Source organism: Pleurodeles waltl, chromosome 3_1 (genome assembly GCF_031143425.1).
Source record: "Pleurodeles waltl isolate 20211129_DDA chromosome 3_1, aPleWal1.hap1.20221129, whole genome shotgun sequence".
Lineage (NCBI taxonomy): Eukaryota > Metazoa > Chordata > Amphibia > Caudata > Salamandridae > Pleurodeles > Pleurodeles waltl.
The window spans coordinates 1760638044-1760664369 of record NC_090440.1 but is presented as its reverse complement, the minus strand read 5'-3'; the positions used below and the strand labels follow the sequence as shown (position 1 = coordinate 1760664369).

The window sequence follows — 26326 nt, the reverse complement described above, 5'->3', positions numbered from 1 at the left end:
TGTAAATGCATATTTAGATATGGAGAAATACACATACATACATTTTGTCAATTCAAGCTTGCTGATATTTATTAGGGAACATACTAGACATGCAGATTTTGGAGCAGTTAGCACCACAATCTGCATGTTATGTCCTGTTTCCGGGCAAAACTCATAATAAAGGATAATTATTTCATGAGATAAACTACATATGCACCTGTGTCAGTTTTTATCATGTGTGATAAGTCCTAATAAGGATGAAACTGAAGTGCCCCAACTATGGTGAAACCAGTCTTGAGTTGCTTGTGTTCTGGTTCAGGGAGGACCTGGCAGTTTGGGCTGGACTTTTTCTACTGGGACAGGGTCAAGACTGATTTACATATGTCTGGGTCCAAACTGATGTGGCATGGTGTGCAAAATAACAATGAATTGGGATGCAGTCTAAGTAATTACCAATGGCTAAGATTAATTCATGTATTCCATCCCTCCCTTTTTTGTATACTTCCGTTTAATGCCGTAAGTAGTATGAGAATGCCTAGATGTGGGTCTGTGCACACTGTGACAATGGAATTAAGCTATACCCGTCTGATCATCCCTAATAAAGGTTAAACTGGTTTTGGGTTTCTAGTGTTCTAGTTAAAGGAGCACCTGGCCTGGCAGTTTGGACTGAACGGTTCCTACTGAAGAAGGGACAATACTGATTTTGGCAAGGTTTGTTATTGTTGATTCTTAATTTGGATCTTTTCAGCAGGTGCTGGTCACAGGCTGAGGTCACAAAATTTGCCATAGTCTCAAACTGGGCTTTAAAAAACTCATGCGTAAGAAAATGTGCAGGAATATGAAATTTCAGATAAGAGCATGGCACTAACAGAGGCCATAAAGTCACAGTACCTGTTTGACCAGGGAAAGGTGTTATGTTCTAATTTAGTGAAGTTGGAATACTGCACATGGCGTTTTGTGGAATTCTGATCCTACAAACCAAGTTCAACTGTGTATTAGGCCTACACTCAGGAAAGAACACCAGAACCCATGCAATGACATCACAGAACAAAACCTACGCTGAACTGTCAGAAGAGAGGCTGGATTTCCTGGCTTCATTCCTCTCTGAAGAGGAAAAGTAGATTCCAGAAATGATTCCCAGGAATGTTTTAGGGAAAAGGGATATTGCAGGGCTAATGAGACTGAGCAGGATCTGTGCAGGTGACAGGCACTGATCATGGAAGCTGCATGGGAGTGTTTAAATATCTCAACAGCTAAGCTATAGGAGAAGAAAGAAAGGGGGTGGCCTGACAATTGTCTCTCTGTGTGCAACATCCATCACACACACACACACACACACACACACACACACACAATATGAAAGGATCCTTAAGACACACACCTGAACTTGTGGTCCCTGCACTTTTGTTGGTGCCAACTGAACTTTCCTCAGTGCTACACCCATGCTACACTCAAAAAAACAATGCCATTTTGACCCCAGTCAGTACCATACCATATGTGGTAAAGAGGGCAGTCTCCTAAGAGTGCAGTCATGAACTGCTTTAAAACACTGGGACCGATTTAGATGTTGGCAGTAACAAGTCTGCCACCACATTTTTTGACAGAAACCCCACTCGCGGGCTTGGTAGTCCACCTGCCTGATTTAGATGTTGGCGGTGCCACAGATGATAACCCGTCCAAGTCTTGTTGACTCCACTAATGATTCCCACCCACCACCATGGTGCCATAGGAAAGAGTGGCTGGCGGCGGGACTCCAGACGCACTTACAGCCATGCAGATTTAAATGTGCCTTACTGCCAAGCAAAATGTGGCAGTCCGACCTCCAATTCTGAGTTGGCAGATTGAGGGGGTGGAAAGGGGTGAAAACTCACCTTTCCTCCTAATTCCACTTCCGTTACCGGCTGGACATGACTGGACAACATCATGCCATTGGACCACAGAGAAAACATGCCCCCTCCCCTCACCCGGCACTGGACATAAAAGTAGGGAACCCGCATTGGCTGTGTATGCAGCGAGGGAGGTCACTGCACATGAGCTCGGGACCACTGCTGGCATACATGTCACAGTAATGTTTGAGATAGCTGTGATATATGCATATATCTGTGGTCACGGATGGGGACACACTTGTACACAACACATCTCACAAACATACTCAAATGGTACAATCACACTTGTCAACTGTGTCCATGTGTGCACATTGCAAGGGGACCTGTCATTTTGTGCTTTGAGTTGAGTGTGTGTCAGTACGTGCATCTGCAATGAGATTGGCTGGTTGAGGTGGGAGGAGCTGGAGTGAGTCCTGAGGTTGTGTCAGCATATGTGGCACTTACTTATGGAATTGATGTTATGTATGTTGTGTTGCTGTGTGCAACATTCAAGGGCGTGTTGTGTGGTGGTCATTGTTGTGATGTGTGTAGTTGTAATAATGTGTGAGTGTATTTGTGTATATCAGTCTGTAGTTGTGTTGGTTGTGTGTTGGTGCAGCGTCAATAGTGTGTGTATGTTGTGTCATGGATGTACGGCAATGTGCATTTGAGGCATGTTCGTGTTATGATGGAATGGCAATGGACAATAGTATTTATGTGTTGTGTGCGATGCAAGGTGACACTAATGACAAAGGTACAGTGTGTGTGTGTGTGTGTGTGTGTGTGATTTACCTGTATTTCACAGCCACTGTCCAATGTGAACTGGGTCCTGTGATGTCCTCCCTCCGTCAGCATACCGCTACGAGTATACTGCCTGCAGGGCTGCAACTTATGAATACAGTGGGCAGAATACCGTCGACTTGACGGATTCTCTGGTCTGCTGCTGCAGCCATTTGGCAGTAAATTCGCCAAGATCTAAATCAGGGCCTCTGTCTCATTCAACATCCAGACATCCCAGGAGTTGTCAAAAGGCCTCCAGACATTGTGCCTCTCAACCTCTCAGAGAGTTCTTCCTTCCGCTTGCCTGTCCTGTAATAATGCTCACATAAGTACATTACCTGACACTGGGTCAACCATATTGAAGGAATCCAGATACTTTAGGACAGCAAAAGATTTCACACTACCTTCAATAAGGCACATCAGTTAATACCCTGTCACCTCAAAAGTCTGAGAGTAACTACAGAGAGAGGGATAGATTGAGATAGGTTGATGTGATGGGGTGAAAGCTTAAGAGTCAGTGATATACGTAGAGAATGGATGTAAATTAAGAGCAGTGGGATGAAAAAAAGAGTGGGGGATGTTGGAAAGGCATGGCTGGAGGGAAGTCATAAGTGAGCTACAGTGCTCATGGTCCATATTCTCCTAGTGCGACTAGTACCCCCTGCCCCCCACAGCAGAGCTCCTACTCACCACATTGACGCTGAATGCATAGAGAAGGTCAAAGGGCAGGGCAGCGATGAGATCCACAAAGAACCAGGTAGTTGCATAGTGCACACAGATACATCGGGGGTCGTACACCACCTGCCCCGACTTGCTGACGTACGTTGTGCGAAAGTTTAGCATTATGTCTAAAAACAAAAAAGGGTAAAATGAAGTGAATAAATCTTTTATTAACACCAACATGCAAGTTTCAGAGGATATAAATGCCTTCAAACACTCATTCGTTCTCGCCATCTTTTAGTTATCCCTAAAAAGATTTTCCCGAATGTTTTGGCAACAGTGATGGATCAGATTTTTTGTCATGCCAGTACATGCCAAGTAAGTCAGTTGGACTAAGACGGAATATATTTTTCATGTTACCGTGCCTTCAACCAAATGTGAGAGATATCATGCTTCTGCGCTCCTTTTACACCTAATGAAACATTCTACTGCCCCAATCTGTCCCTCTGCTGACAAAAACTGATGGCTGCATGTTGCTGCTGCCATCTACTGAATCTGCTTCTCAAGATCAATAGGCTTATATTGGTCAGCAAGTCAAGAAAAGAGATCTACATATCAATACAGACAACAGAACGCATGTCACAACACTTCAGGCAGTATATTTACTGTAATGAAGAAGAAGGACAACTGGCTGTTCACATTGGTGAGTGGCCACCTTTGGAGTAACCTGCTAGCCATAAATATTTACACAATGCCAAGTGCTTTTCCTGTGTCCATCAAGTATTTGTTTTCATTCTTCTCAGTATCACATACATTTGATGTTGGTCATCTTAATTGCCTCTGCACATACGGCAGTTTGATTCTGCTTGGTGTACGTTACAAATAAAAAACTAAAACATATAAGGTAGGCTTTATAGTTGGAACACTTCAAAGGTTCAATTCTGCCATTGGAACAAATGGTCTTGAAACAGGCAGTCCCTGAATTTCAGAGGCAAATTGGTTCTCTTTGGAGGCTGAAACATCATAGTAAGATTGGGTTGTAAAGATGGAGATCAGTGGTTAACATCACACCTGAAGGTAAATGGTCAACAGTGAAGAGTCAAGTATCAAGGTTAGTCAACTAAGGGGCACAATTATAGCCCTCACCCGGGGTGAAGGTTCAGCCTCAAATGGCCAAATCTATAGAAGCGGTGTTCTTCAAAGGATCAACCAACCGGGCCCATCTGAAAACTTCACCAGGAGTTAAAGCGTCAGCCCTGTTTAGTCCAGTCTAGAACGTGTGCAAAGCAAACTTGATTCTCCCAGGACAGCATCTGGGGTAGAACCCAAATCTCCATCTGGAAGTGACTGGTCATATGTACAAAGTAACTATCAGGACTGGAAACAAATCGTCTGCATAGATCAAGCCAGACTAAGTTCAAAATGATGAAAACACGCCAACATGTGTGAAAGAACACGGAGAATAAAGAAAGACACCTATGGCCTCTTTAAATATTACACATCCTGTTCCTTGAGTAATCCCGTTGCCTCCAAGCCTTTCAGTTAAGTACGGCACGGGTGGTGAATTATTAACGGTGCGTCAGGAATAGAAACACACCAAGCTGTGATTAGAATACTTTGAACTAACAAAAAAGACACATTCTTCAATTGGTTTTTCGAAGCTGGAGAAGGGAATTGGGCCCTATTTTCTGCTTAAACATTTATCCAGGCTGCTTTTTGTGAATAATTTTCACTCTTCAAGCGGTAGGACACTGATTAACTGACGCTTTGTTCTGGATGGCGACCTCAAAAAACCTTGCATTTTGAAAAACAAATAGCGAATGTAACTAATTATTAGCATTTTGTGGGGCAGTATTTCTGGGAAGGTGATGGTTCAGCAGTGTGTAACAGCTACCTCCTCCAGAATAAGCTAGGAACACGTCGATACATTCAGCTGATGGATTTTTGTTTGAGTAATTCACAAACCGAATGGGTACTTGAGTGAATTTACATTTTGGATTTAGAGTCTATGAAAATTGGATTTAGAGTCTGTGAAAATAAATCACCAATGCACCTTCAGCCCTGCTGCTGTATTGTCAACCCCATATGAACACTGTCACTCGAACACTGCAGCGCCAACTGGCAGGACTGCACTACCATGTCCCTCCACGTATCAACCCGCCGCTGCATGTCCAATCGCACCAGTGCACTTTCATTTAACAAATAGGCACTGCTACCTTCCATCACCTTCCTGCTAACTTGCAACACTTCACTATCAAATTCAGGGTCCACACCACAGCTGCTCCAAACTCTGTTGCGACCCCAGGACTAAAGTACCACAAGCAAATTCGCAATACTATTACTGCACCACTGCTCCACACTACTGCATTACTACATCAACAGCATCATATATCACACTTCAGCACCACACTACCACCTCAAAAGCTGCTCTAGATCCCACAGCATAGCCTCTCCAACGCTATCACTCTACAGCACCACACCCCTATCTTACATTACTGTGCTACCAACCTCTAGCGCCACACACAACCGTGAGTATGTGTTGTATGCAGAAATCTGAACACCATTTGTTCGCACCATAGCATCACACTTCCACCTAACAGAATTGTAGAACCAACCACCCTGCCTTTGTGTCCCATCCCTGCATTGCAGCTCTCACGACTGTGCTTCCACCCAAAGCACTATGCGGCCGTCAACCCTCACCGAAATGAGAGCCTCATCAAAAAATCACCAAACGCCATCACCACGCTACCATTCACAGGTGAACCACTGCCACCATCTACAACCAAATAATATGCATAGCACATCATTCTCACACTCAAAATACCACACTTAGCACAACACTACCAACAGCAGCAATGACAAGGCTATCACAGATATATCACCTTTCAATACTACTCTATCAATCACCCATGTAACACCACATTATTTCCTAGCACTGCATACAGCTCCACTATCACTCCATGCTATTGCACTGCTATTTTCACACTTCACTACCACTCCAAGCAATGCATTAACAATCCCACGCACCACTCCACCCTCACAGCACCACAATGCTACAGCATAACCACCCAAACAGCACACATTTCCATCGCCCAACAGTCATAACCACCCCTGCACCACACTACACCTCCCATCTTTGCACAATCACAAGACACTATGATGGTACTGTCCCTACAGCACTGCACTACCACCAAAGCAATACATGCACAGCCAACCCAGCATCCCTCTAGCACACTCAACATCATACAGCCACCATCAATACACAATCACCACCCCACCACTCACTATCTACACAACGCCACACTATAACTACAAGCACAGCTCTTCCCCTCAGCACCACGCACCCACCCCACAACACTGCATTATCTTCTTAAAGAAACTCAACTCACATGTTCTCCCTCACAACTACAACTAGTGGAAAAACATCAGATCTGAATTATGGGAGGACGATTATTGGATTTACAAAGGTGTGCTTTGTCAATGGGGTACATCCATGCTGCACCCCCAAATATCTCCACATCGCTAGTTACCAAAATGTTGCTGCTAAAAATTATTAGCAAAAAGCATTGGTTCGATATCCTGAGTCTATTACTACATCTGCCAAGAACACAGGTAAATATTAAAGTGAAATACAACGATGAACAAGACTAACACAATCTGGTGCATACAAAAAGGGCAACATCCTGTGAAATAATACCCCTTAGGATTGAGAATGTCTTGCTAACTGAGTATTAAAAAAAAACTGTGGAGTTGCATATAATACCCAGATTCCCAACTTCATCAGTGGCGTAAGGCAAAGTTACCAAATAGGTGAGCCAAAGAAAAAGTCTGCTATTTCCCCTACCGGATTTGTTGAATACCACACAAATCTTGTCTGGCACAGTTCTTAGAACACATCCTTAGAACACATTCTAGGGCAAGGTCCAGCAAGTATGTTTTTGGCATTGAATGGCACAATAGATAAATCCAGAATCATTTGGTAATTTTATTTTGTCCAGTGTAACTTCTGTCATTTTCCTCCAAATTTTAACAGATGAAAGGTAACACTTGACAGCTGCCATATTTCTGCCTACTTCCTGTTTCCTTATACATCCCAAGAGGAACAGAAACACATGTTACTTTGTAACTTTTTGTGCACCATGTCTGCCCAGCCAATGCCTCCGCATAAACAAAGTAACATGCATTGCTCTTTCACATGAGTCAGAAAATAGCAAAGGCAGAGAAAGATGCAACCCTACCATTATTAAATGTCCGCTTCTAAAGTTAAAAACCAGGGGCAGAAAATGTCATTGAAAGAAATAAAATGACTTTTATGATATGGGGATTCTGTATTTTGTGGCGTTCATTGTTCATAATACCTGTTGATTAAATATTTTTTACATGATTCTATATGAACTGAAAACAAATCTTTACTAAGGAACAAAGTAGTTGAAACTACTGTTTTACAGGTTTCTAAATACCTCAAGCCTTTGGTTTGCCTTCCAACTCAACAAGACTTGCAGATAGCCAGAAATGCTTTTCAATTTTTTCAGAGTCAACAAGTAACCTCCGATTACCAATGATCTCTTCCAGTTAAAGAAGACATTCATTCTGACTCTTGGTCACCAAGCAATACCACTTCAATCCACTGCCTCCCCTTCACCTCCTTCCCTAGAAGTAAGCAGCAGAATGGCTCTTACCCAACATGAAGAGAATCTCCACCAAAATGTCGCTCACGCTGGGCGGGCTGCGCGAGGCAGTGTTGTTCTCATCACGAGCAACGCTGAAGCAGACGTTGTACGGGACAGTGACGGCGACGTAGAATGTGGCCAGCAGAATGAGCCAATCCCAGCCAGCTTTGAAGGTGCCATAGTGCAGCAGAATGAAGCGGGACTTTTGGATGGCAGCTACCTTGTACTCAGGGATGGCCGGCTTCTCCCCAAACACATTCTGAGGGGAAACAAACCAAGAGTTCCATCAACCAATGACAGTAAAGGAAAAGATAATGTGTAAACAGAGACTCAGGAGGGTTATTTTTCTTGATTTCTGGAGATAGTGTCTGTCACACCTCGACCTTTTCTGATCCATCTTCATCTATTAGCAGAAAAATCCAAATACCAGGGATGCAAGAGGCACTAATTCCTCATTTTCAGTTTTGAAAGGGCACTTTTCTTAGTTTTCTTAGTGTGTATGATACAATTGTTGCCTAGTAGTTTAACAAGAGATGTGTTTATTACCCATCTCAATGGCATTTTTATAGAGTTTATTGAGATGACCCTGAGCCACTCTTCGGGAGACAAACATGTGACTTCCTGGTTATGCGCGCCCCTTTGAGATATTTCACCAGATATGAATTTCTAGCCAGTAACTCCACTCTTGGAAATTTATAGTCAATCATCAGAAAAGCCAGAGCTTGATCAGTGTAGATCTACGATAGAGGCATAAAGCTTTTTAAAATTGAACACAAAGCTTTACAGGAGTGAAAGTAAACTATATTGCGAGGCAGAACCAAATGACCACCTTAAGAAAGGGAGAACTATCTATTGAAAGGGTCCAATGAAAACTGAAAGGGTTAATTTAATTGTATTTAATTGAATGTAAATTGCCCATCCAGGGACAACAGACCACTGATTATTTGCTTGTTGTTCTATTGGTGTGAGACTAGGTTTATCCACAATCAGTGGCAATTTGTTTTGCCACAGTGCGACTGAAAGAGTCTACGGCACCCACTAAGGATCCAAAGGTGAAGGCCCTATCACAGTCAAAGAAAGCATTTTCTCAACAGTGAGAACACTCACAGCAAAGCACAGGTTCATTTGGCAAGTGCTTGCGTGATGTCTCGAACAGCGATGTTAACGCCAATTTAGAGGAGTTCTTAGCAAGCCACAGCATTGGTTGAAATGCCTGTTTTTGCAAGAAAGGGCAAGGAGGGCCCTCTTCTAATGTTTGGGTGTGGAAGGAATATTTCTCAGTTCTCAGGAGGGGCTAAGGCAGGGCACAAGTCCTAAAACAAAGTGGCGGGACTAACCAAGTTATGCAGTATGAAAGTGACATCATGGTGCATGACATCACAACATCACAGCACGAGATCACAGCAAGTGACATCACAACCCCTTGACCTCACAGAAGGTGACATCACAAGAAATGACATCAGATCTTAACTCTTCACACATGTTTCGCAGGTCTAACATAAGTACATTTGAGTGCATTATGAGATTCAGCAAATAAGATGTTGTGTCTGGTTTGTGCCAAAAACATGATGAAACCCTGATGCAATATGCGGGCCTCAATTTATACTTTTTTTTTTTTTTTTAACTCTGCCACTAAGAAGTTGGCAATATGGAGAAATACAGCACTAAATCTATTCTGCTTAATTGTTTACAAAGTCTGCCCTTTAAAATATTTTATGGGGTTAGAGCACCTGCTGTGGAAATCTTTGCAGCGGTGGCCGCCACATAACTCGAGGGGTGGGGCGAGGGGGGGGGAAATGGAGACGAGGTAAAAAAAAAAATTAAGAAGCACTTACCTTGTCTCTGTCACTGCGCCTCCGGTCGCCTTGCGCTCCCCCTTCTTCTGGTGTCCCAGCATTAACTGCTGGTACACCAGCACAGGCTCCACAGCAATCCTGGCTCTGCTTTCGTGCACAACCTATCATGAAAGCAGTGCCAGGATTGGTCTGAGCGGCAGTGACTGCCTCTCAGACACAGCCCTGGGGTCAGTGCCATTTCTCCAGCCCTGCTGCTAAACACAGCCGGGCTGGAGAAACCTAAGTGCACATGACGGCTGGCCAAACACACATGCACACTTAGGTGCACTCTCCCCTCCTCCCACCTCCTGTGCCCCAGCTCCGCCCCTCCTTGCACTGCTGGCTGTGCCAGAAGCAGAACAATATAACAATAATATATTATTGTTTTATTGTTCTGCTTCTGGCTCAGCCTGTGGGGAGACGCTCCTTCACCATGGGGAAGGAGTCACCCATGGATCTTTGTATGCCCAGTAAATCCCAGGGAACAATATTAATGGAAAGATAACGCCTTTGCTGGAGAGACCTGTATTTCCTCTAGCAGCAGTTTTGAATCAAAGTAACGTAGAGGGTTAATGTGTAGGCTGTGAAGCATTGCAGATCATAGATTTTTATGTTATGTCTCTAGGTAAGTGAGTTAGTGCTTTTAGATCCTTTTGTTAAAGACATCCTGATGTTACTCACGGTTCGTAAACTGTAATCCTTCTAATATAACACAGCAAGCTATAAAGGAAATGTGACTCCTACATCTTGTAACCCTCACTGTCTTATGCAACACATTCTGTACATTGATTTACACATTCACGACATTTATTGTCAAAGTATAATGTGTACGTCTGATGTAAAGCGCTCTGACACCCTGCATTGAGATGAGTAGCGCTGTAAAAGAAATAAAACAAACAAGGTTTTCGTCTTGCTTTTCTTTGAAAAACAATAAACTCAAGTTTTTCAAGTGCACTCCGCACGCAATGCGCTGTATAACTTCCGCAGACCGGAAGCTCGGCAATAACCCAGCTCACCTGGAGGCAGGTGCTCGTGGTTACCGGCGTCCCCCTGTCATTACGCAGCACTCACCACAGCGCGTGATAATAGGCTTCTCTCTGAGGAAGGCACGGCCGGTGACACCGTATTAACGAACTCTCCGTCTAATTACGCTCTGTAATAACACCTGGCCTCCGTCACCTTCCTTCCAATTCCATTTCATAACCTGCTGTTTTCCTCCTGAACACTGCTCGGATTGCAGCCGCCCCTGGCACTTGTCTTTTACAAAGAGAGCGGTGTTATCGCAGCGAGGGGCTGGTGACAGGAGAATGAAGGGATCAGCGCAGCCTTAAGGACGGATAACCCCTGTCTCATCAAAGTCACCTGCAGCCTGGCCTTCAGTCGGTTTCACTGATGGGTACGGCGGTTTTGTTTTGTTATCTAAACCCTGAGGCTTTGTGGCAACTTCCGCGGCCTACGCTGGTACGTAATGGCCCTTTAACAACGGGCACAGCCCGAGGCAGGACAGCTACAATTGTCATAGAACACGCCATGCGCTGACAAAAGAATGTCCTAAAGTACTCAGGATACCTGAACAACGCAACGGAACACAGCAGTAGATATATATCCATCATTGCGGACGACCTAGCATTCAATTGTCTTCAAGGCACTGCAAACATTCCAATATTCTAAAGAAGCATTTACAGTGTGTGTGCGTGTGAGACTCCCAGGTGGTTAATGACAGGACCCTTACTTTTAGATAATATCGTCAATTCAGACTTTAGTTCTACAGAAGTATACTGTATTAGAACATTGGAATGCTGGGGGCTCCATTGAAAACAATGGAGTGCTGCGGGCTTTTACTGGCCAGTAAAAGCCCGCAGCGCCAACATTCCAATGTTCGCTTTGTTCACAGCAACAGCTGTGAACAAAGCCTCACGGAGCCCGAGGGGATTTTAATCCCCTCGGGCTCCGTGAACATTTTTTTTTTAATAGAACATTCTGCCCTGAGTGGCAGAATGTTCTAATAGCCTTAGAACCCGCCGTAGCGGGCTCTACCGGCTATTAAAGTCCCTCTCCCTTGTTAAATGCCCTCGCCGCGGGGAGCGGGCCTTTAATAGCCGGTAGAGCCCGCTACGGCGGGTTCTAAGGCTATAGTGAATACCCAGCCTAAGGGCCACAAAAGGGGCTTTATGGAAGGATGAAAAACAGATTTTAGTCACAATGTCAAATATTTATTGGTGGTGCCATACTAATTTTAGGTATTGTAGTGAGTTTTGATGTCAACTTGTGAAAAATGGTAATCCTCTACTAGGATTTGACAGAACAGTTCTTGCTCATTATTTTCTCATGCAAATTATAGTTACTGTCCCAGAAGCTCAGCAACAAAAGGAATTGTGCTGCTCGTGAGGAGCCAATAGGGCCACAAGGGCTTTAGGGCTAACCCCACAGCACCCAGTGATTGCCTCTCACTTGTGGGTGTCCCAGGTGGAAAGTAAAGCAAAAGAAAAATAATGCTGAGCAAGGCAACATTCAAATAAGAAGGAAGAGCAGGCAAGCTGCTCAATTAATGACAAGGCCAGGCCTGGAGCACTATATGAGGGCTAAATAATTTGCACATGTCTACCATGGTGCCCTAGTGGGGCCATCAGCACTACCAAAGTCGGCCAATTGTGCTTCATGGCCGAAATGTTGTCGAAAAAAAGGCACCCTAAGTCTCCGAGTGGATTGAATACCTGACGATGAGAGGAGTTCTGCATTGATTTCAAGCACTTCCTGAGCTAGAGCTTTTGCTTTTAGGCTCTGGAGTGCAGGGGCCCTTTGTGATTGGTTCTGTGGCTGCGGTGACAGTATAATACCAGTACAGAAAGATTCAGACACATTTTTTTGAGTTGAAATACTTGATTAAGATGTTGACAATCCAATATTTTACATTATAATGAACACTTCTGAATATGATACTTTGCTCATCAATTTTTTAGTCATGATGCAAAGTTACCTTACAGCACACTGACAAAGCCAGTAGGCCTGCCTTATTTAAGAATATCCTCCCAAAGATTGTGATGTTGCATCTGGTATTAGTGTGGGGCTGGGGGGGTAGTAATTGTGATTGTGTGGTGCGAAACCTACCAGGGGTATACCTTGATGTGAGGGTTTCACCAAAGGTATTCCAATTTACCTGATGTATATAGTTGTAATGTAATGTATAGTATTCAGTAAGGTGTGTAACAAAAGTACTTTTGCTTTTCAGAAGAAAAACACTGCTTGAACAATGCTTTATTCACTGTTGTTGTTACGTACAACCAGACTAGGGTTACTGGCCCACACCGCCTCCCATGAGTAGGCCTTGGACTGTTCTGCTTCACTGCCCTGAAAGAGTCAAGTGCTACAATGGGACACATCGTTCCCAGTAAAAAAGACAGTTGCAGATGTATTACTTGTAAAGGACTCGCATCCTTTGCAACTAATAACCCAGTTTATTTTTTACAGGGCCTGAATTAGAGATTGGTGGACAGGGTACTCTTTGACAAACACAATGAAGTAACCTGTCTGCCAAACCCCTGGTCTGCCCACCGTATTTAGAGATGAGAGGGCCTTATGTTGGCTATATCGGCAAAAAGCTTCCTCCAACAGCCCAATGAAGTAGGGACCATCAAAGGAGTGCCTTTACACTGCCCTCCCTATTTACTGTGGTGGTTGGTATAATATCATTTTTTTTCTTCTATAATCATCAGGACAAACCGAGCAGTACAGGTAATATGATATGTAATCTCATCTGTAGGATTATTTACAAAATTTGTAATTGCATCTGACACATCATGGGTGAAGTCATGACAACTGTATTTTGTGTGAGAGTTATGGCTCTTGCAAAATCGGTTTTATTTCTGGATTCAATTCACACACATAACTCTACTTTAACTGTGGTTTACAAATGTGCAGCTCGAGTGGCAGAACACCAAATTACTTTTTTTAAAACAAGTTTTTTTCCATTATTCACAAATCCAGTGTAACGTATTCAAATCCTGAGACTTATTTTTTTTATTAATAATTTTAATGCAGAGGGAATGTGCCTATGGTGCGAGCAGGCACACCCCGGCCACTTATGCCCTTTTTACTTTTATGTTTCTGAAAGCAACATGTTGGGTAATGGCCGCAACCAACATTTACCTGTGATAGCCATCCAGTCAGGGCACAGAGGGGGTCCACAGCTAAATTCACAAATGACTAATGAACTACAGAAACCAAAGTGCCCTAGTTCCTTGGCGTGCCTTTATATTTCTTCAGTTGGAGGAGTCGAATGTGTGTATATATATATATATATATATATATATATATAATATACATACACACTCTAACATATATTCACTAAAACAAAAAACAAAGGTTAAAGTGACATTATAGTTAGGTTTTGAAATAAGGTAAAAACGAATGTTTAAAACACAAAAAAATAACACTGAAATTCACCAGTGATTTTTCTTAATGAGCAGGCTTTTTTCTATGGTATTTTTAACGTGAGCTAAAATCGTATTGCCATAGTTAAATATAACAACAATTTAACCTTTGTTCTTTTCACTGAGTATCTGAGGTTTTGTTAACATAAGGCAAATCTTATCATTCCTAAATATAACCTCGTTTTATCCTTTGTTTTTGTTCAGTGAATTTCTAGGTTTTATTGATGCTATTTCTCCAGTTCCATCACTGAACACAGCTTTAGGCCATGCACGGCAGGAGATTAGAAGCAGCAAAACCCCGCTGCACATGGCTGAAGGCAGAGGGCTGACTGCGAAGCCTCGCCTGTAAACAGGCCCAGTGCCTAACCGCCTCACGGGCAGCCAACTCACTGTCATGTATGGCCTTCAGCTGTACACGGAATGGGGTTGGCTGCAGATCGTGGCCTGTGAACAGGACCTGGATCCAGCCCTCTGCAGACAGGCAACCTCTTCATATGAGCTGGACCAGTAGCTTGACCATGTTTTCTTGCACAGGGTGGAACCAACTAAAGTGCCTGTTTGGATTTATAATAAAAAGTCTTAAAGTCAAAGAAATGGAACAGGGGTACTATATGTGTTGTTACAAACTTTAGTAGCCCTGTTAAAACTCAGTACATTAGTCCGCAAAGCAGCGGGTGCAGTAATGTCTGTAAGGCCTTATCCGAACAAAATTTCCAGTATCTTTGGATCCAAAAGGTTGCCATGTAACCAAAAAAGCCAATTTATGAAATTCGGGTTGGCTCATATTTCAACCAGGGAGGAAATGGGATCTTAGTTTTATATCCCAAGAGCAAACAGTGCTTGCATACATTTAATGATATAGAAAACACAGATTTTGATTTAATTTACTACACATACTTTAGAGCAAAAGGAGAATTGAATGTTAATAAAAGTGCATTCTATGAATGATCTCAGAAAATCCTATGAATTCTATGATTCAATTAGTAATACTTTTAAAAATGTGACATTTATGATGTGTTATTTATGTATGCTCATATGGAAAAACTGTATTAACTATGCCAATACGTTTATATGGCTCCTTTCAAATCAAGTGAAACTATTTTTATCATAAGTAAATGAAAATACGGGGTCTGCCATCGTGCCCTAGACGCCGACAGAGGGCGGCAGAGGCAGATTTGGAAACCAGAGCCAGACCGGATGCATCAAACACGTGACCTTGTAGATAACGAGATACGTCCCCTCAATAATTGCCCAGAAATAAGGAAACGGACATCTATAAGAGGAATTCGCCAACAGGATCCCTGTCACAGGGCTGGGGGTTTACTACAAGTGCGGCATTATGCCAGGGAATGTGCCAGAACAGCAGAGTACTTGCGCGTGTGCGGCACCATCAGTAAGCCAGAACCTACACACAACTACTTCTGAAGCACCTGTAAGTCCGTAAAACTCTGGGGTCCACTGTAAACTCACTCCACGTGCCAACAAAGCGTAATTGTGGTGGACAATATTGTAGTGTACTGTAAATAAAGAAAAGACCCACATTGGAAATAGCTGTTTTAGTGATAAACTTTCAGCACCATGGACAAGAACCGGGCAGACCAAAGTTCTATTGGGTCTTCTATAGTATCGTTACACACGCAGTTAGATTTGAATTTAGCTTGTAGGGACAATGACATGACCTTTTAGAGTACTGTCAGCAGAGGCTCTATCCGCCACGCGGCATCACTGGTAGGACTGGATGCCAAGGATGTGCCGCGCCAAGGGCAGTCGAACAACGCATTCGGGCATATTACCCCTCCTTTCAAGGCGTGGAGTGCGGAAGAGAGATGTAGTATAGCACCCTAGTAAATAGTGAAACCCATGGGATTGTTAATTACCAGATGCGGTGTTACCGCTTAAAATAATGGGCTATTCATATTAAGGCTGCTGTAAAAAAATAAGAAACCCACTCAGATGTTCACTTGGTTTTTGTAGCGGTAGGTCTTTTTCATGAAGTTTTTTTCTGTTTTTACATCTGTTTTAGCACTTTCACCAGCCTCCTGTGGTCATATATATTAATAAACAAATATGCGTGCATACATAGACAGATGCCTTTGGGGTCAGACTTCTCCTTCCTTTGGTCTGTACAACTGTGATTGACGTTTTTCGCTGCTCACCAGAGCACACAGCAAGAAACAATGGGTTAGCCCACCGCGGCCTTTGACGACCTCCAACTCTCATTGATAACATTTACCCTAAACACGTGTGCATATCCACCTAGGAATATATGTTGCAATTCTTTATCTGTTTTTTAGTCGCTTTGTTCGGATATCTGTAATTGAAAGCCAACAGTATCTTTTGTTTGCTCAGTCTCATTTTCCTGTAGCATGATTAAAAAACAAAAGGGTTACTACACCTGTTCCAAATACATCTGTTTGCTAGGAAACACCCATAATGTCCTAATAAATTACTATGCAATGTTTTTTTAATTGCATTTTTTTATTGCAACCATATAGCTGCCATGTTTTCTTTTTGTTTTTTTGTGACATATGCTTACAATTAAAAAAAATGTAAAGCTTTCAAAAGTCGAGACAGGTTGGCTATGCCAATGCTTATTCTACTGTGCGCTTATTTAGCTCTACATATACTTTGCAGCAGAGATAATGAATGGTTTACTTTTCTTATGTCCTGTGAGAAGCTTCGGATGGCGTTAGTACATAGGTTTAGTGTTTTATGTATAAACCAATATTTCAGATCTGTGACATGCTGGGACAGTCCAGACCAGAGAGGGGCGCTGATTAAATTGCACGTCTTACAAGGCGAGGATATAAGATTCCAAACCTGTGTTCAGTCGATGAGATGGGCGCAAAGGACGATCTACAAACATCCAAACTCAAGAGGAAACACGCACAGACCTAGAGACAGCTTTCCAGTGCAGTGGTATTAATAGAAGTAGAAATGAGACTGAAGGCAGGGGTTCAGGAGAAACACTGGTGAATACTGCTGTAGTGGGTGGTAAAGGCACAGAAAAGTCTCTCATCAGATACGAGGGGATGAAAACAGCAAATTAATTTAGAAAGCTTAGCGTATTCTACTTATCTAACATCCTTTGATTTATTTACTCGTCTCTCCTGTGTAGAACAAATTATTGTCTAGAAATATGTTTAATAATTTATTTGTTTCATATTTTGCACAGTAATATCCCAAAAATTATTTTTTAAACATGTAAAACAAAAATGAAATGTGTTTGAGGTAGGGCAAACTATCAATATTTTAAATACTAATATAAGCCTTCCTTTGCAATAATGACGTTTAATTACAAACACACATTATTGTTGGAACCACTACTATAAAATATTACAAATGAGAGACTATGAAAAAAGTAGTCTTCTGACTTGTGCATTTTGTCAAAAAATGCCATCCCTAGATGTAAATGTTTGTTTCTGCATATTCGAAGCCTGCATTTGTTAAGTTCCTGGATCCAAGTGGATTTTTATGCCAGACAACACCATTAGGAAGGAAACATGGTGGAAGTTATTTCTGTATTGCGGAGACCAAACAACACACTACAAATACTGTGTGCTCATATAGAGCTTCATTGCCTATACAGCAAAGTATTACTTTAGCCCAACACAACAGTACTCATTTTATTGACCTTAAAGATGAAAGTCTGAGCAAACTCAAATTTGCAATCTTGAAAGAAACACAGGTCTAAAACCACGGAAGCTTAAGTCGACTGGGCTACAGCAACTGCTTTGCTACAAAACATAGGGCCTGATTTAGAGTTTGGCGGAGAGGTCACTCTGTCACAAACGTGACGGATGACTCGTCCTCCATATTACAAGTTCCATAGGCTATAAAGGAATTGCAATATGGCGGATGGAACATAGGGGGTGATTCTGAGTCTGGCGGGCGGCGGAGGCCGCCCGCCAGACTTCCCCCCTCCAAAATACCGCTCCGCGGTCGAAAGACCGCTGAGGGTATTTTGGGTTTTGCACTGGGCTGGCGGGCGACCGCCAAAAGGCCGCCCGCCAGCCCAGTGCAAAACACCCTTCCCACGAGGACGCCGGCTCAGAATTGAGCCGGCGGAGTGGGAAGGTGCCACGGGTGCAGTGGCACCCGTCGCGAATTTCACTGTCTGCAATGCAGACAGTGAAATTCTTTGTGGGGCCCTCTTACGGGGGCCCCACGACAACCCATACCACCATCCTGTTCCTGGCGGGCGAACCGCCAGGAACAGGACGGCGGTATGGGCTGTCAGAATCCCCATGGCGGCGCATGGAGGATTCAATTGGGCAGCGGAAAACCGGCGGGAGACCGCCGGTTTTCCCTTTCTGGCCGCGGCTGAACCGCCGCGGTCAGAATGCCCAGCGGGGCACCGCCAGCCTGTTGGCGGTGCCCCCGTCATTTTAGCCCTGGCGGTCTTGGACCGCCAGGGTTAGAATGACCCCCATATTTGTGAGGGAGTGACCCCCTCTGCCAAACTCTAAATCAGGCCATAGTGTGTTTTTGCTTGAGTGCATGAAATACTTTGGTTTGCCAAACCCACTTCTAAAGAAATAGTATTGTGTGTACAACTTAACGATTTAAAATTACCTGTTTATTTTTGTTATATAACAAAAAATATGGCCCAGATAACCAGACAGAAAATACAAACAGAGCAAACAGCTAAACATACAGGCAGCCCTGGCGGGGCAGCACCTGCTGCACTTCTTCAGCGCACCACACTCCGCAGTAGTGTTGTGAGTGCCTCATTAAAATTGCACTCAGTTCTAGTCTGAGCAGGTGTTTGGGAATAGGAGCTAGGAGGACATTATTTTTCTTTCCAGTGTGTCTCTACACGCGTTGAACTGTTGCTTCTCACATTCTTGTGGTAAATGGTGCCTTTTGCAGGTTTTTCAAGGTTCTAATGTAGGCCCATTAGCACAGAAGGGCAGGCATTTGCCTCAGAAAGGCTATCTCTGCCCTCTCACTCACTGGGCTGTTTAAGCCCTGATTACCTACAAAAGCAAGGAAATAAATTATATTTTGCATTTCGCAACTCTAAGCTTTGGTGCTAGTCACCTGTTTGTGTTTTTCAACCAATGGAATGCTGGTTTGTGGGGCATGAGGTTTTGCTTTTAACAGTTTTATTAAGGCCTCAAACACCCAGCATACGGTGGGCTGTTGGCTTAAATGACAAATTGGCCACTTGTCAGTTAGGTTTTAAAATTTTACAATGTCAGCTATTCCATTAAAAATGCTTGTGTCACATGTAAATACAAAAGCAAACTATGTGCACATATTTTGTGAGGGTTCACCCTTTCTCCCACATCATGCATTACCATTGGCAATGTGAATAATTTTTTCTTATGTGTACAAGAACGTTTTATACTGAGCACAATAAAGGTATAACATGAATAGCAGTAGTGCAACCTTCCCTAATACAATGACAGGTACAACACAGAGAGCTAAAACCCTAAAGAGGGAGTGAGAGGAGTTAAAGACTGCAATTTCCAGAAATATATGAGAAGTACAAAACACCTGTAAGAAACCAGGAAATCTCTTATAGAATTACCCTACATCCATGAATGCTCACCTACCTCGTATGCTAGGCTTCATTAGAGGGTTTCATATCAATCACTGGCAAGCATTCAAAAGTACTACTATTCACTGGTTGTAAGTCTCTTGGTCATGGGTTTCCAAGTTTGGGTGCGGCTATGTTAATTATGTCAACATTTATGTTCTGCCTTTGTTAAACTGTCAGACCTATATTAAATCTGCGTGTGAATGAACTAAAATGTTTTTTAGCGGTGTCTTCCCACCACAAGATTAAAAACAAAGTATTACCTTCCCGATATGGGTATCTCACATCAAATATTGTGAAACAGTTCCTGCTTCTTTGGGCATGTCACTAGCCTCACACAGTCGTGGGGGGGAGAAATGAACACATTTCCTCCGGCCCCATTATTTCCTCCGGCCCCATTACTTGAAGAAGCCTTGCAGCATTCTATTGCCAAGGCTGTCAGCACATGCAGCATGTGTCACATGGTGAGTCACTGTAATCATAGCCTTCACTATGAAACAAGCCATGCTGCCAAACCAAAGTCGCAGCTGACAATGGCCTTCATTATGACCCTGGTGGTCTGAAAAACCGCCAGGGCCGTGGTGGTGGTCTCACTACCTATGGGCCAGTGGTGAAGACTGCCAAATACAAGTTCGGCAGTTTGGCCCAAGCCATTCTGCCAATACTCCGCCCATCCCACCGCTTTTCCACAGTCTGCCGGGCTGGAGGTGAGCACCTCTGGCCCGGCGGATGGCGTAATACCACTAGCGGTGGTATGACTGACAGCATTTTTCTGGCGGTTGCACCAACAGAGAAAGCTGGTGGTCTTGTATCCCAGCAACAGGAATCTGTGCCCCACCATCAGGACACCATCACGCCATATTACGGGTCGTAATACGGCATGCAGCGTTCTTTTGGTGTGGCGGTGCCGGCGGTGGAACCGCCTCTTCACCGCTGACCACCAGCACGACTGGTGTCGGAATTCCGTCTGATTTTGGGCAGATTTCCGAAATCAGTCATAATAGGGTGGTCTTAAGACCACCAGCACTGGGAGTCCTTCAGCACCCGTGGCTTAGGTAGTCTTACGAAAAGACCGCTGAAGTCATGAGGGCCTAAGTGTGGGAAATGGGAGTGCATAGGCCGTGAGACTGCAAACCACGCACCCAACACCAAAGCATCTCCTGCTTCGCTACTAGCACCAATAGAGCAGCAGTAGTAAGGTGGTGACGGTTGAGTCCATAACTCTAAGCAGCTCTTTCTTTGGTACATCCTGTCTGGAAAAGCAGCACTGTGGGGGCTGAGGAGAACACCTCGCAGCTCATCCTGAACATCCTACCCTTCTACAAGGGCCCCTTGTTTTAAAGCTAAGGTACTAACTTTTCCATAAAAGGTTTATTTTGGACTTTTTCACTTAATCACCTGAGATTATTTCACTGCACTAAGTGCCCTTTATTAGAATTAGTGAACTGCAACCTTAGTGCTATGAAGGTTTTATTATTGACTGAAGATTCAAGTTAGTGGTCTTGTTTCTCCTAGAAAAGATTTATTTTTAGAGATAGAGCAACATTATGGTCTTTTACACCACACACAAGAGAGATTGTTGTACAGTGCGTATCCTAAACTGAATTATCTGACGGTTCTCTCAAATGTGATAATCACAGAAAAAGAGGCACAGGGAAGAAAAGTAACAGCCTAGGGTCACACTGCTTGGTCAGTCTTGGAAGCCTGTATTGAAACCAGGTTTCCTGAATAGACTATGTAATTCTGATCTTGGATGGGTATCACATTCTTGCCCTCTTCTTCCTTGATGACAATTTTATTAGTAACCCAAGGTGCAAGTCAATTGTCTTTTGCCACCTATAAAAGGCCTTTAATGCTTTTATTGATAAAGTAACATTATTGTCAATTAAATAATATGAGAGATTTTAGTACAGTGCACATCCTGAACTGGATTCTTTCAAGCTTCTCTCAACTGTGATGATCTCAGAAAAGGAGGCAGAGGGAAGAAGAAGAATTGCCTATGATCATGTTATTAGGTCAAGCCCGGGAGCTATGATTGACACCAGGGTCTCGGGGCCAAAGGCCCTCAACTAGTTTTTGCCTTTGGTCCAAAACAAGGTTCTAACTGGTCTGGGTATATTATGCAAGTGCATTTAAAATATCCTTTGTATTTTTAGAAGCTGGGGTAACAGTATTGGAAACACCTCTTTTCACAGAAACAGGGCTTAAAGAGGGCAAGCTTCCCAACTTCAAAGGGTAGGTACAGCTATGATAGTGTCAGCACAACTTTTTACATCCACAGGACAGGTACATATTGTGTACCAGCAGTGCGAGCTTTACTTCTTCACAGGGGCAATATGGCAGTAGTAAAGCAAGCTTCCCTCACTCGTTGTTTAGACAAAATATTGAGTCAAACATTTTGTGCGGACAAAATATCATGTAAAGAATATCACAACAAAATCATGTGAAGATATGTTTTTATGGGTAAGGAAAGTCTTAGTATGCTTAACTCCACATATACGTACCTTGGTAATATATATATGTTCAAGACACATAGATGTGAAGTTAAGAATAATAAATCTATACTTACTGATTTGCACTTACTTTCTCGATATTTTGGTCAGCAATATTTTTCGCACAATTTTCATCCACACAATATTTTTGTCCTCTACATTCTATCTGACAACCCCCCTCTCTCACAGAAGCCAATAAATGCAGTCTTCCATTTCTTGCAGAGCAGATCCGGCAGGACAAACTAGAACTAGCTCTTAATGCTCACAGAATATGTACGGTTAAGGCATGAGTGACATGTAGGTTACGGACAGGTCTCTGGAGTGCATACTTAAGTAACAGAGGTGAATCTATAGGTGGCTGACTCAGAGAATATGCAAGTTCTGACACCATTCTTGCTTAGGTGATATTCCAAGTCAGCATCCTGAAAGTCCTGTTGCTATCTTTCGGAGGCCTGATGTTGCTTCTTTAAAGTGCCAAGTATTAAGAAGTAGCCGTCATCTACTATGTCATTGCTGTTTGGAGCAGCCTCATTACAGCATAACTAACTATGCTCCAGACAGGCAGCCAGGTGAGTGCACTTGCACCAGGCGCTGTGCCATCCCAGGCTCAGTGCTGCACCTGTACAAAATGCTGAGCGCCACCAGTGGGTAAGCAGCAAGTGGCTGAAACACTTAGGCCTTCATTTACAAGGGCATTGCACCATTGGAATGTCACTTTTACTCACATTCTGGTGGCGCAATGCCCTGCCCCATATTTACAAAGTGGCATTAAGCCACTTTTTGTGGCTTAATGTTGCTTCGTAAATATGGCCCCTTTACACGTACCACTTTGCGTGAAAGGGGCGTGCAATGGCTGTTGCTGTGGGCGTTCCACTGCAACACCTATTGCATTTTGACGCTGCCCCAGATTTACAAGAATTTGTGTTCTGCAGCACACATAAGAAGAGTAAAATGCCATTAATGATTGTTTATGTGCAGGAAGGTGTCCGTTCCTGCACATAAACAATCATTAAATAATGAGGATTTGCTACTCCTATGTGTGCTGCATTGTGCAGCAAACATAGGACTAGCAAATCGGCATTACTGATTGTTTATGTGGAGGAAGGGACATGTTCCTGCCCCTTAACAATCATTCCCTGCAATGCAGTCACCCTTGCACTATGGTGCAAGGGTGCCGGCATTGGTGCTAGGCAGCTAAGTTTAGCACCAGCGCTAGGGAAAACACATTAGTGTGCCATATTGTATTAAATACAGTGCATCTCTGCATTTCTGAAGTGATGCAGCACGGCGCTGCCAAATTTGGCACAGCACTGCGCCACTTCTTAGTAAATGAGGCCGTTAGAAAAGAAAGGCAAATGGAAATGAATGTTTGGAGCAGCATGGGTTGCAGCACATTTATCAAACAATTAGCAGAAATGTATGCAAGGCATACATTACAATTGAGGGGGGGTTGAAATTGTCACAAATTTTCATTTTTTTCGGATTTGTAATAGATCCTGCAAAATCAATCTTATTGGGGATTGAGGTGCTCATTACGACTTATGCGTTTTTTTTTAAAGACCGCCGAAACTGCGGGAGCCAAAAGACTGCTAGTGCTGTGGGTCTGAAGCCCACCATATTACAGCGTCGTGCCGATTTCCACCCATTTCGGGTGAAAATCCAACACTGTCGGCCTGGCCGATATCGTAATAGAGGCGGTTTCCACTGCTGGCACCACCAGGCCAACAGGATGCCATCCACAGTATTACCATCCGTAATACGGAGCAGCGGTTTCCTGCATGGTGGTGCGATGCCGGTGGTGGAGAGCGCTGGGACCCATCCCCTCCCAGATGGCCACCTCGCCGAAGCAGGTAAGTTGATCGTCCGAAAGAGGGGTGGGAGGTGTGCGGTGTTGTGTGGATGTGAGTGGTGTCTGCATGTGTGTATGAATGGGGGGAAAGGGGGTGTCTGTGTGTGCATTTGTGAGGGTGTGTATGCCGAGGGGGATGTTGTGTGAGTGTATATATATGTGTGAATGTGGAGGGGGAAGGGGGTGTCAGTTTGAATGCGTGCATGTGAGTGTATATGTCTGTTTGAGTGCGTGTGTATCTGAGTGCGTGTGTGCGAGTGAATGAGTGTATCTGAGTGCATGTTTAGATGCAAGTGTGTGTATGTAAGCGAAAGTGTGGGTGAGTGGGGGTGCATGAATGTAGGTGTGTGGTCATGTGGGGGTGTTTCTGCCAGCAACTTAAATGGAGATTCCTGTCGCTGGCTGCATGACCGCGAGCATTTTGGTGTTGGTGCGACCGCCACGAAAATACTGGTGGTCTGCCGAGTCGTGATACCAATGGCAGTAGTACGGCTACCACCGGGCTTGAGGTGCTCACCTCTGGCCCGGCGGTCCAACCGCTCTGGCGGTACGTGTGCCATTTCAGCAGTTTGGCATCGGCCAAACCACCAAAATCATCATATGGTGGTCTTAACCACTGGCCCGCGGCGGTGAGATCACCACTGCGAGTCTGGCAGTCCAAGGGCCACCAGACTCGTAATGAGGGCCTGAGTATCCCTTCCTATCCTCATCTATCAAAAACAAAATAGATCAATACACTTTATTTCTATTTTCACATTACTTTTTTTTAAAGTTTATTATAGTGCAAAGTCGACCTGAAGGTACTGGTGTGCTTTACATCAGCATCAGTTACATTACACAAGATTATATTCATTTTTTGTGTATATTCCACATTCTTGTTGTGTAGGTAAGTGCAACCCTATGAATATTTTCATAGAAAGTCTCTGCACACTCATCCATTTCCTGATATGTTAGAGTAGGGTTTACAGCTGACGTCTTTACTGATTGCATTGACCGGGGTTGCCTCGTAGGCGGTTGTGTCTGTTCAGGTAGCAGCACTGAATGGGAATGTGCCACTAAGAATATTCACTGTGCTGGTGACATCAGCCTCACAGGCAGCTGCCAGAGCTGACCCATTAGAAGGTTTTGTGTGACATCGCTGTTTTTGGAAATGGCAGGGATCTGCTATCAAGTTAAGGACGCTTAAGAGGCCCAACTTCAAGTTCTGAGGGTGGCTTTTGTTTGACTCTCCCCGCCCCATGCCACGTCTTTCTCGTAGTAATCATGTGGGGGATCCTGAGCCCTCATAATCATGGCATAAAAGAGAGCTCCTGAGGGTGTCCGGCTCCTTATACTGATTCATTAGGGTCGATTAATCAGCGTCTAAATTCTTATTGAATGAAATTATGGCATTGTCAATATTCTGTGATTTTAGTCAGGTGACAGGTTTGAAGTGAGGTAATTTTGTTCCAATTTAAGATACTGACTTGCCAAAGCTAGGAGCTATTTGACACGAAAATGTTATACTTACGAATGCGAATCCCTGCACTCACTACCAGTACCTAGGACCTCAGTGACAAAAGACACCAGCGTTTAAGGACTGACCTATTAAAGAACTATTAGGAAAACACAGAATGACTCAAAGCGAATCACGTAAATAATTCATTTTGTGTAGTTAGGAACACTTAAAAGATGACACGATTCCTCTGGGTGAACCTGTCAATGAATTAATTGCGTTGTAACTGATTTAAAATATTCAATAAACAATAGCAATGGAGGCACCGAACATCAGAGTTGGTTCTGTGTTATCAAGTTACGCAATTTAATGCAGGGTTATCCTTGCCTAATCAAAACTAACAGCCAAGGACATGAAGGAGGCACCTGAGAGCATGGTCTTGCTATTGCTAGTTGGCACACTCACCACAAGTCACTAACACTAAATGGGTATCTCCCTAGGTGGTCTCAATCATCGCTGATGCTTTACACGCACGAGCGTCTGTTTGCTGCGCTGAATCATCTCCTATGGATACAGTGCTTAAAAACCCCATCATGGCGTATGAGGTGAGCCAGATGCAGAAAGGAGTGTTACACTAACACCAGTCACTTATCGAAACCTATGCCATTGCATTTCTACCCTTATTTCATCTTTTCTTTCTTTGGTACCATGCCTTCCGGTCATTTCACCGCGCCCAAGAATCACACTGTGCAGAGTGAATGATCACCATGCAACAATACTGGAGCT

General features: G+C 43.6%; 1 protein-coding gene across 1 annotated transcript in view; it reads right to left on the bottom strand.

The window, feature by feature from the left end:
* The window catches only part of LOC138285590 (potassium voltage-gated channel subfamily H member 8-like), a 1338351-nt gene that overhangs the window by 457421 nt on the left and 854604 nt on the right, over positions 1–26326 (bottom strand). The window contains exons 5-6 of the mRNA XM_069225730.1: positions 7964–8213; positions 3315–3472 (exon numbers count right to left, since the gene is read on the bottom strand). Of these exons, the coding sequence (XP_069081831.1) occupies positions 3315–3472; positions 7964–8213 (408 nt within the window). The remainder of the gene's footprint in view (positions 1–3314; positions 3473–7963; positions 8214–26326) is intronic.